This window comes from Argiope bruennichi, chromosome 6 (genome assembly GCF_947563725.1).
Source record: "Argiope bruennichi chromosome 6, qqArgBrue1.1, whole genome shotgun sequence".
Classification (NCBI taxonomy): Eukaryota; Metazoa; Arthropoda; class Arachnida; order Araneae; family Araneidae; genus Argiope; species Argiope bruennichi.
Window position 1 is genome coordinate 32,431,932 of NC_079156.1, and position 12,940 is coordinate 32,444,871.

Genomic DNA, 12,940 nt, shown 5'->3' on the forward strand with positions numbered 1-12,940 from the left:
TGATTTGACCCGAAACTTGATGCGGATCTATTTTAGTTTAGTTATAGTAACGTCCCGTTTGAAAGCAACACTAGGGCCATTTTGGGGTGGTCCTCTTAATTTTGAACCGTGGTCAAATGACGAGAAGGTCACCTGAGCTGGCACCCCCTTCCAAACTTCCACACCACACTGCGAGAGGACGGCATGCAGATCTGAACTTTATATGTTAAATCTGTGCCGAATTTCATATACCTAGTTCATTGCGTTTTATAGTTACTGGGCTCCCTTGCAGTCGGAGAGGAAGTCTGGGAGACGTTTTATGAATAGATTTCGCGCAAAGTTTTACAGCAATCTACATATTTGGTATTAAAACCATATGCCATCCATCTAGCTCAATGTTTTTGAACCAGAACAATGAATTTTGAATTTTAATAAACATGTGTTTTTGTTTTCAGGGAGGTTTGAAACGAGGAGATTCTTCATTATATGGAGTTCGAATTTTTTGACAACTACTTTACTTTCTTTATACTATGTATACGAGAAAGTAAGAAGACACTTGTTTGTTATAAAAATTAAAGATCGGTTAATTCAAATTATTAAAACTCAAATATCTAATTTCCATCTTTCGAGCAATAAACGAATTGCGCGAAGAAAAGAGTCTAGTTGTTCAGTACTGCAGTATTGTAGTACTTTTCGAATAGAAAGGAAAAAAAAAATGTCTTTTTTACATTTTAGTCTTAATTTTTTTATTCTCATTTCATTGTGTCTCTTATTAAATTATTTGAAATATTCAATCAAGTTCCATTGCATCGATTTTATTGAATTCTTACTGCACAAGTTTTGGATTTGGAAGAAAAATCATTTATTCAAATCTTTCACGTAATTTATACACATTTGCTTTAAACGAAACATCCTGCCTATATATATCTATAGGCCAAAAGAATTTTCGATTCTTAGTATTTTTTATAAGTGTCCCTTTTCCTCAATTCTCTTGTGTAACAGTTTAAAGATTACTATGCTGACTGTATTTTTCCTTTGTGGACTCCTACAAAAATGAAATGATGTATTGTTTATTTCTTGTAAGACTAAAATTGCCATAAAGGAATCGTTTTTTCTCTAGTGTAGGGTTTTCCTGAGAGAACATAAAATAGCAGAACTGAACTAATAAAATTCTAAAGAAAAATAAAGTATAAATGAAAATCGAGAAAACTAATCACTAAAAATAAAATAAATAATAACAGTAAGTCTTTAGGGAGAAAAAGTTACGTGAATTTCATCCTTAAATATAGGGAGATCTATTGCATTTCCTAGTCGGATGGCAAAATGTTAAAAATGTGGAAACGTTTAGAATTTTTTAATGATCGCCATTTCTTTTTGTTTATAAAAGGTGTCCCAAAATTAACTCAAAATTTGAATTCGTGTTGTAAATTACCATTCGTGCAGTAAAGTGGTGGCAAACCTATTAAAAGGTCCATTTGGCAGCTGATAGTTTAGGATTAGTAAAAAAAAATGGAACGTTACACGATAGAACAATGTGTTAACGCAAAATTCGAATTTAATAAAAAACACTGTTTTTTAAAAATTGCTACATTTTTATTGAATCGTAAGGTAAATAGGATAGGGCTCTGTAGGGAATAATACATAAGGCAAAAGCACACATACGCATTCTTTTGTCGAATTTTTCCCATGACCATTTTGCATAAATGGGGCTGAATTACGTTGATGCAGCGTTAAATTTCCTCCTTCAATGGACGCGTTCTAGTGGACTTGTTGGCATAGACATTTGACGTCAAATAATCCGTTAAAAAGAAATCCAGTGGTGTAAAATGACATGATCTAGGGGACCCTATTTTTGAACTGTGACCGCCAAACTTCCATTATTATTTAAATATTGCATAAAAATGTATACACTTTATTCTATCGTCAAACGCTCCTATTTTTCTTAACCCTAAACTATCAGCTGTGAAATGGTCTTTTTAATAGGGTTTCCAGCACTTGTACGAACAGCACAAATGGTGACAAATTAAAAATTTACGTTAATTTTGGGATACTCTTTATTACATATGCAAAAATTAATTATAAAAATCAAAATAGGAATAGGTATTTTTAATGCAAATATAAAATACTTTGAAAGAAAACTAAATGGCTTTACTTCCTTTAAAAAATTACACAAAAGGTATTGTAATTCTAATACCTTTTTTTTAATTCTAAATTCCATTGATAAAAATAGCAAAATTGAACAAAATTTCTTAAAAGTTATTTAAAAAAAATTGAAGCCCAATTACTACTTATTGAAAATCGCCATCGATCTGATAATTATCTAATCCACACATTTAGATGGATTGGATTTGTGTAGTTTATTGGCGCAAAAGCCATATTTAGCCATACTGCGCCAATCAAATGGTAACAAACACATTTAGAATTATGTTCCAATTCTTTAATTTGGAATCCTTTCTCGGAAAGTTGTGAAAAGAATACGACTAAAATTTGTGTGATACGTGATGAAGTGTCAATGACTAGCGAATCAAGCATCAACACTCATATTTAATTAAGTCATTTTTCATTGAGATTTCTATTATAAATTAAAGACTAAAAAGTGAAAAATAATTAGCATTTTAATACATTTAATACACAATTTGTCTACTTTTTATTATAATAATACAAGTGGGATTTATAGCATATAACATTCTTTAAATATTCTTTGGTTGATTAGCTGGTTCGTTAGGAGAATTGATTGTGTTTAATTTGAATATAAACCCCTTATAAATAATTTAATGTTTATTGTTCTTGCGACAAAGTACTTTTAAACGTGAAATTATGGCAGACATTAAAGCTGTGTTATTTTAAATATTTCAGAAATGCTCAGTTTATTATGTACATGAATCTTTTTAATGGGGTCGTTTCATGACATCAATGTGGCATGAAACATTTAAGTATGAGAGTAGTGTATTTAAATTAAATGTTGCCGTTTACTATAATGCAATTTTACTTTCTGATTATTCGTGGAAATTGAGTGGATAGTAACCATAAACTTTCTTCTTTCATTTGCTTGCAACAATGGGAACATTCTACTATGAAATAATGAAAACCGTTTGAATTTTATGGTCACAATGAAATTTATAACTAAAAATGATGCAAAGAATATTTTAAAAAATAGATAAAATACAAGAAAATTCTGTATTGTAACTAAATGTATGTGATCATAAAGAAAATTTTTAAATTTTAATTGGTGTTAAAATCAGTTTTGTGCTATAAAATTTTCGAGAGTTATCGACAAAATCGAACCTGATTTTTAACTGATTAAAAATATGTGTTACTTGTCGGTTTTAACTGCCGCTGAAAAGGGCGAAGAAAAAATTTCACCAAATTATAAATACATACTCAAGTGCATTTTATTTGTTATGAAAAATTTTGAAAGTACGGATCACATGCTACATAGTTTGAAGATTGAAATCGCCAAATTGGCGAAATTTTTTCATGGCGCTTTTTGGTCGCCGCTGCAATCGGCAAGAACCAAATATATCAAAAATTATTTAGAGGTGAAAATTCCCATCTTCCAAAGAAAACCTATGTAAAACGAGCGTTTTGAGAGCCAAGACATACACACATTTTTTTTTTATTAGTAGTAGTTGAGATATTAAGATTTTAATTTATTTTTTCTTCAAAATTCGGAGACGCCCTTCTCAAGAATTTCACATTTGGTATTACATTTAAATAGAAGATATAATATTTTATTTATCTTTTTCCTTTCAGGGCCCAAAAGAAACTTCGACATTCTGGCAAAAACAGGCGGAAAAACATCTCTCACAACAGGCCCAAACGGGCGGCAACCGCTCGACCCGAAAGACTGTGGGACCGAGCTGTCATACCCTACGACATCGAATCCAATTTCAGTGGTGAGTTTCGGGCATTATCGTAAAAAGAATATTAAACTACGCTTTTCAAAATTATTTTGTTCCTCATAGATCGTTTAAGTCTCATGGAAGCAAGAAACGACGACAATAACAACAAACCTCCGGGTGCCAGTTAAATTCAAATAAACCCAATTGAAACTTGAATAAATAATAAAGAAATTATATGTATTTAAACATATATTAGCAGCTGCATGCCGAATGGAAGAGACTTGAAAATTTTAATCTTCGATTTATCTCGCCACGGGTGGCATAATTTACTTAAAAAGAATAAGCGACCATAAAAGATGCGTCAATCTACATTGCGATTTAAGAGCAAAAGAGGCTGAACTTTTTCCCTTCAGTGATTTTACTACGAGATTTTGATAGTTATTTCTTTGACTCATGTTGATTTACGAAAGGGAATCGTGGTACCTTTGAGCATTAGGAATTTTCATACATTTACTCAAAGTGTGAGAACATGTTGAATTCAGCAATTTAATAGAGCGCGAGTAGAATTAATTAAATAAAAAAAAAATTGGGAATTAGATCAGGAAATAAGAGAACGTTTTAGAATAAAGTTAATAAGGCTAAATTAAGATAAAATTTAGGAATATATATATATACTATTAACATCGCTATCACACAAATTAAAAAAAAATAACATTAATACTTTATTTTTAGTTATAATTGAAGTAAGAAACCTCAGTAAAACTAATATAAATAAGAATAAACACATATACAGCATCACATATATCTATATTTTAATAATGCATATCAATCATAAATTTATAGTATCTCATGGTTTATTATTCCGTATAAAACTAGCGATTTGTTTAGTATAATAAAATTGATATTGTTTCGATATTTAATTAATGTTCGAGTACCCATGGATTTAAATGCATGTTAATGAAAATGTTTAAGATTATAATTTTTGCATAATTAATATATTTGACCAGTTTCAGAGGGAATTTTTCAAAAAAATATATTTTAATGTTCATACGATATTCTTTTATTAATACAAGGATAAAATGATGAATAAAAGTGAAATGATTTCAATATATTTGTAGCTTTTGAAGAAAAAGCATATTTTGATGTAAATTTTAGCACTTTTTTTCTCATTTTCCTTTGTAACAATAAATATGTAACATATCTAAGCATATAACTAACTATTATCTATATTCAAAATTTAATTGTTGTTTTTTTGTGTGTATGTGTAATATATAAAATTGTGGGATTTTTTTGAACAATATTTACATTAAACCATCTTAAATGCACTTCTAGAGCATTCAACGTCAAATCCATAGTTCATTTCATTCCGCACAACATAATAAGCACTAATTATAAATTTCATTAAGATACCTTCATTATGTTTTGAGATATAACGATACCCGTACAGTAGAATTTCGAAAAAACTCATTTTTCAGTAAATGCATTTAAAGTTTTTAAATACTTATAGATAAGCATCACTTACATGTCAGCAGTTTGCTATAACATGGTTTCTAATTGACAGAAAGACAAAGATATCACGGAAAAAAAAACGTACCTATTTTTTTAAAACTGTAAATAAATAATTTAATAATTTAAAATAAATAAATAAAAACGCAAATTTGCATCCAAATTTATATTTTCAACCTAATCGGATACTTTAATTATTTTAATTATGGACTGGTAATTATCCTTAAAGGTAATAAGAGATGAATTATGCTGCATATGAAGAAACGCGCATATTTTTAGAGGCGCTCTTTAAAAATGCAGCTATAGGTGCTCCCATTTAACTGAAACTGTCTCTGTCGGTAAAAGAAAACTGTTACTTCTTACCAAAATGGAAAATATAGTATTCGATCACTTTTGGCCTATCATTTTAAACATGTCACTGAATATTTTTGTAAGCTTTACAAAATGAAAGATCATCCTTCCATGCCACGAAAGATTTATGTACAAACCAAAATGTTTTCAGTCACGGTATCCATCTTTTTTGTGTGTTTTTGAAGTATATATATATATAAAGAAATAGATGACACGAAAACAAAAACTGCAAGAAGACTTGATTTATTACTTTGTCCAAAACAGTGCAAAAAAATGAAGTTTATCTTATAGAAGACAGAAAATGTGCAAGATATTTGTCATAATCTGAACTAGAATCAAAGTCTCATGCGAAACAAACATGGTCTATGTTTTTTATGTAACATCTATGCCTTATATCAAATTCCATTATATCGAGCCATATATTTCACAAATGCTTGCACTGTGTCATTCATTCTTTATTGCACTATTAGCATACGTTTGTGTAGTTTCCGGTATCTTGTCACTTCAACTTCCTTAATTTAGAGATATGACACGGCAGATAATAAGATTTTGTTCACGGATCCGGCAATGATTAATCATTTTTCTTTATCTCATGTTAGTCTGCAGAACATCCGTGAATCTAGATTTCAGTATTATGTCATAATGAAATATAAAGATTCGGTTTAAAAAGAGTTCGAATTGTGACGAATGATACGTCAGGTGCAATATTTGGAACATACTGATTAGCCAATAAGCTTCAAAAAATTGCGAAATATCTACCATGTGTTCGAAATTTTGTTTCATCAATCATGAAATTTACTACTAAAATTCATTATTCTATGGTAAATTAAAGGAATTAGAATGTCTCGACAAAAATATTTTTTCAGAAATAAAATTTTTATCTGAATTAAAATAAAGTAAACAATGGAGAATTTGATATTCATATTACAAATATATTCATACGCTTTTATAACTCTTTTTAGTATTAAATCAAAAATGTGTTGCATTGTAATCTGAAAATTTAAAATAAGAAATTTATGTGGCCAGAGCAAACAATTTTGTAAAAAACTGTTTTGTATATTCTATATAAAAAATTATAATAAGTTGTTAAAGGCTTAATAATTACTATTGATTTAATTTTAATGATAAACACTTATTGTTTATTTTATTATACTAAAGATGAAATTTAAAAATACTGAGTAATATACAACTTGAAAATCTTAAAATACAGGTTATTTTTCCTTACAAATATCTGATTAAAAATATATTGCTGATCATAAAAAAAAATGGTAATATATATATATATATATAAAATTTTATATAATATAATATAACGGCATAAACATGATACAATAAAATTTCATGTCTGTACAAAAAAAATTGTATATCCACATTTAAATTTTTTTTAAAAAAATTCATAGAAAAGCTTTGTACTTTGTTGTAAATTAATGTTTTTAAATCATGCACTCTCTCTTAACTCTTTTTATATCATTTTTAAAAGTCAATTAAAATGAGGTTCAAAGTTCATAAAAAAATAAAACGTGCCATCTCTCAATTTGTCCAGTAAAATATGCAGGGATCATTTTTTTTAATAGAAAAATATTTGAATCGTTCTTTTGAACTTAATGGTAAAATTATCCTTTCAAAATATGAAAAATTCATTGCGATCAATTTTTTGAAACAGGAAAGATTATCTACATCAACAGTAGCATTATTTCTTAAAGGTCTGAAGAATGCACAGAGAAAAATTTTTCTAATATGAAATAACATCTACATCATTATTTTGAATTTAGCAGCTTTATTCCTTAAACATTCATCTCTCGGTATATATAACGCTAATGAATGTAGCCAGGAAATCGCTCTTATTACGTATTGTCAAATGGCAACTGTTAAATGTAAACAAATCGTTATATGAATGTTTCAGACGATTCCTTGTGCGTTTTTACAGATACACTTTATTCAATGATTCGCTATTTAATGGAGATGTAAAATATTATTAAAATTGCACTAGACAAGACTCTATGAAGAACTAACTTCATAGATGTTGACTTCAGAGTTCATGTTGGTTTCAAAGTATTGAAATGAATACCGTGCCATAAGAAAACTGACGGGATTTATAATTTCCGTCGGAAAATATGAGACTGATTGATAGATAAATTAACATCAGATTTTCAATAGTATACATGCACGGTAATTTCTATAGGACAGAATAGAACTAGCGAAATAGTGTCACTGTCTATAGGGTCAGATTTTAGAAAGAAGTATGTTTTTGTTTCACCATATAACAAGCTAAATAGCTTGCATATTAAGTGGAAAACTTTATTTCAAAATAAACTTTTAATAAAACAAATTGGACAAAATAAATAGCAAAAAATTACAGACGTAAAAGTCATGACAAATACAGATAGAATTGTCACAAAACTAATATTTTTTACAAAGTTAAGATTTAACATGTTTTCCTTTAAGTATGTCCACACTTTATGTCTGCAGTTCTTAATCCTTTGTCTGAAAGTCTCTTCTGCCGGCGACAAATGTATCAATACTGAAACGAAAGAATTTTCATCCCATGCCAAATTTGTTGTCTTTCTGTCGGTGTAGTAATCGCAGACAGAAAGAGGCTTGCTGATGTATATCTTGATATGCATGGTACGGTAGATTCTTTTGTTTTTGTTGATTATAGCACAAAGTAGCTCCTGCGAAAAAAATAGAATTAAGTGTATTATTTCTCATTGCATGGATTTACATTATGGATTTCTACAAAGGGTTTTAGAAAGATGGAAAAAGAACGAGTATCTTAGTCTAAAAAACAGAAAATTGCCTTTTATTTATCAAATGCCTCTTCACTGATGGGGTAGAAATAATCTTTTCTCGTATTCTAATTTGGAAGGAACTTTGATGCTCATGGGATGACTTAGTGTATTCTTAGCAACTGTTCCACCAAGGTGCCCCTCAGATGTAGGAATGAGAAGCTTCCTATATGTTCTTTATGGATGATCCTCGCCGCTCTGATAGGCACAGAAATTGTGTAGGTCCAACTACTCTCTACCGATGACAGATGTGTCTCCTATGGAAGAGGTTATATCGTGACCGGTGATGATGATGTGACCTTAAGACTCAACCTTGATTCCCATCATTGCTTTTTTGGCATCCAGTCACTTGTTCCTTTGGACAGGTCGAAGTAGCTGTTTATGGCTATGCTTAACAATAGTTACTAGTAGTAATAATAACTATTAACAATACATTTAGTCTAAATCTCATAAACAGAAGATTATCAAAATAGTAAAAGTATCCCAAACCAATTTTTTTTTATTAATTAGAGTAGAATCCTCTTTAGCATATATAACAGCCTGGATGCGTTGAGATATTGAAGTATACAAATCCTGAATAATGTGTAAACGAATCTTATACTGTCGTTCGTGAAGAAATAGCAAAATTTTCTATATAAATGCATTTTTCTAAAAAAAAATGTCAGAGGTCTGAAAATGCCAATGGAATTGTGAGACTACAACTTCCTGCTCTTTCTAAAAATCCACGACAGGCCTTGCACCATGAATCCAAAAAATTTTCTTTACACTTCCTGGAAAACTAAGTCAACAGGTGGGAACAATATCTGTTCTACAGGGTACAGTTAAAAATCAAAAATGTTCACATAGACGCTTCTAGTTATTTGGCTTTTTGTAAACATGAGGCTTTAAAAGATCCTGAGATTGCTGTCTAAATCATTACATCATTATTGCCATGTAACACTGATTGACGAAGGCAGTCATAATCCTATACAAGTGCAGGCATTTTTATATGTGTTATAATGAGAGACAATGAAAACAACAATTAATGGGATCGTATTACTTTCCGTCGTGCGTATTACGAACATTTTTGAGACAAATTTTGTAATCGCATCAGAAAGACATGTTTCCGAGATTATTACTCTGCTTTATATTTTTTTTTCACAATTCTCCTTTAATTGTTTCTTGAAACGAGAATATGCAGATTCTGGCTGTTTCACGGCCATTTTATCTGCTGCCGTCATCTAGTGGAGGCTCTCAATTCGCAATACCATAACGATGATATTTTTCACCTAGTTTTCTTCAACAGTTATACTTGAATGAAGTTAGTTTCTCTTTCAAACAACATCCACTCGTGATCTTCAGTATTGGAGCTTAAGAAAGCTCTCAGCTTGAGGTGACGTTCCCTCGAACAAGAGCCAACAACTTACCATTCTTTTAAATTATTAACTTTAAAGAATGAGTTAAACTAAGCTTTAAGTTATCCACTTTAGTTTAACAACTTTAAGGTTATCAACAACTTTAACATTATTCTTACTCAATTGTAAGTATTAAAAAATTTTAAATATTGACAAGCATTCTGTACTAGGAAAAGAATTATCGCAGTGATTACAATTTCATAATAAGGTGATGACTATAGGCTAATATATTCATTATGTGCATGGATAATAAAAGTGGAGATTATATTTGCCTTTAATTAATGCGACATCCTTTCGCAAACAATTGCAATAGAATGGCATAATAGAAGAGATATTAACCATTTGAAGGTTACTAAAGGGCTGGTAAATTATTTCTTTATAGGAGAGTGAAATCCTGACGAGAAAAATTGTTCCAATTCATTTGCACTTAAGACACAGACAAAATATATAGAAATAAACTGTGAAATTAAAGAGACAAGATAAAAGAAAGCATTTTAATTAATTTTACAAATGTTTGTTTTAGGTTTAACACACAATTGCATTATGCATTTGGGAAAGACGGTGGTCCAAAATAACGCACCGTTTATGACAAAAGCATTCTGCTGAACCTTAGCTCTGATGACGTTTTTCAAATCGAATCGATTCAATGCCCAATTTCAAATGTGGATCTAATTGCTGCTATCTTTTACTTGCAAAATGTAACTGTCGCGTGCCTTTGCACAAGTGAGAACACTTTATGTCAGTACAAGTTTATTATATTTTATGGATTAAATAATTGATATAACACATATACACGATTAAATTCGAATATAAAGTTAAACACATTTCGCGAAGCACCCACCGGCTCATCTGCCAAAACACAGTCTTACTAGCATCAGCCACACATCTCCCACACAACTGTTCCTTTCTTTTCACTTCATCTCCTTTTAGCCGTAGGGTCGGAACAGCTAGGTGGAGTTTAAGGGCATATAGTAAACATGTGTAAAGGTAAGAAAACTAACTGTTGGGATTAACCTACACTAACTGCGTTTTGGAATTAACTGCTTCCCGTTTGTCTAGTTGTTTTCCGCAATATTTTCCATAATATGTTTGCTGCCTACAATTTGTGGTTTTCTAATTCTATTAACAATGCATAAAAAGAGATATTGTCGTTTGAAATGATCGAAATTTCTTCACATCGTAATCCTAATAGCTCAATTTCTCTTCTTTTCGCTCTAGAATGCATACTTTATAATAACTATATTCGGAATTTCTTTTCCATTTACTGAAAAATCAAGCATTTAAGAGTTCATATAAGGGCAAAGAGCCGGATTTAATATTAAAGTTCATTTGCAATCAAACTTCAGCCGTATTTATATTCCGTCAGTACAGCACATAAATTATTAAGTACATTATATCATATTACTGTCATTTTGACATTAACTTAAATCCGATGCAATAAAAGAAATCTCCAAAAATATTTAGTGTAAAATGATTTTTCGCCAAATATAAGCCTAATAATTTTTATTACTACCTTAAAAACCCGTTTGCTGCCATATCTTCAACACACCCAAGATGGAATTCTTTTAGCGAATTTTTGAGAGGTTAGTACGGTATTGCACTTTATATGGTTAGTGAAAAAACACTAATCTTAAGAGTAATAGAACAAAATTATTTTATGACCATTTAGTATTTGGTTTCATACTTCTATATTCAAAAGCTTAATGCAGATTGGAAGTTCTGATGTTTTACATATAGTAGGTGATCTGATTTTCTTATCCATATCGCCAAGGATGCAAAATAATACAAGTGGCTAAAACTCGCTGCCAAGGTAAATAAAGCAGCGTTCACACAATACTGAGCGCAATAGAAGACCACGCTTGCATCTCGAAGATCACATGACCGCGCTGAGACAATGGCGAATTGTTGGTCCGGTGAGACAACTATTTGTGATTGTCCCATTTAAGTCACGTGATATTCCTGTGAGAGATGTGACTTTTTATTGCTCGCAATAGTTTACTTCGTATGAATGCTACTTAAGTGTAAGCTAAGGGTTGCTAGAAGGATTACACTACTTTCTTGTCAAGGTACCATGCTGAGTTTTTTTTTTAGTTTCAGTTATATTAATGTCCCGTTTCAAGCCACGCCACACCAAATGGGGAGACCATTGGCCCTGACGGATTTAACGTGCAACAGACCTCCTTACACGATGGTTTTTCGATGAAATCGGGTCTTGAACTTGAAGCCCTACGGCTCATGGGCCTTACCGTCAGGCCACCGTGGCCCGGTTACCATGTTGGAGATAAAATCAAAGGGCATATTAAAGTGGATTTGAATCAATCATTTTTTCTATCACTTTCCCTTTATCTATTGTATCCCTCTTGTTTGATGATTATATTTTTTCCCCAATCCAAAAAACAGGAGCAATTATCAGAGGAACATGACATTAGAAATAACCAATCTCTTCCACTAATAAATTGAAAACTCAGCGAGCAACATGGTTTCTTATTTCTCTCTCAAAATATCTATTTCAAAAGATTGGTTTCAAATTTTTCCCAACTAAACTGTAAAGATTAATTGATTAATAGTCCTTTCACCCATTTAATTTTAAATTTTAATTCAATTAAAATCATCTAAAACATCGTAGTAACATTCCCAATTGAACTCTTTTAAACTCCGTGTTCATAGCCTCACGTACACTAAAATCTCATTACAGGACTTTTCAAACAATGCGTGTCACAGGACAGGTCCAAAGCAATGACACTATTAAAACTTTCGAACAATGGGATCAAGATAAATGAGAAAATAATGATGAAGCCCTGCTCTCTAGCTGGAGGGGGGGGGGGGGGGTGGGGGTGGCACCTATCTCTTTCATCCCCCTCCCAGGTAATCTAAGAGCATTGCCGCAGAGTTCGAATTTATTTGCTTGCTTCTGATAAAATCAATTACCTCCCCTTTTAATTAACCTCTCAGATCTTCCATTCATTCTTTCTCATTTACAGCAGAGTTGAAATGCGCAGTTTGGACAAGGGAATTGAGATTTACTTTCTCTGTTCGTCCACAGAAGTTTATTTTGGAAATGTTATTAATACTATTTTGCCCA

The 12,940-nt window shown here is 31.0% G+C and overlaps 1 protein-coding gene across 1 annotated transcript in view; it reads left to right on the forward strand.

Annotated features, from left to right (window-relative positions):
• LOC129971523 (tolloid-like protein 1) overlaps positions 1 to 12,940 on the forward strand; it is a 346,326-nt gene that overhangs the window by 160,894 nt on the left and 172,492 nt on the right. Inside the window, exon 4 of the mRNA XM_056085378.1 lies at positions 3,733 to 3,875. Within this exon, the coding sequence (XP_055941353.1) occupies positions 3,733 to 3,875 (143 nt within the window). The remainder of the gene's footprint in view (positions 1 to 3,732; positions 3,876 to 12,940) is intronic.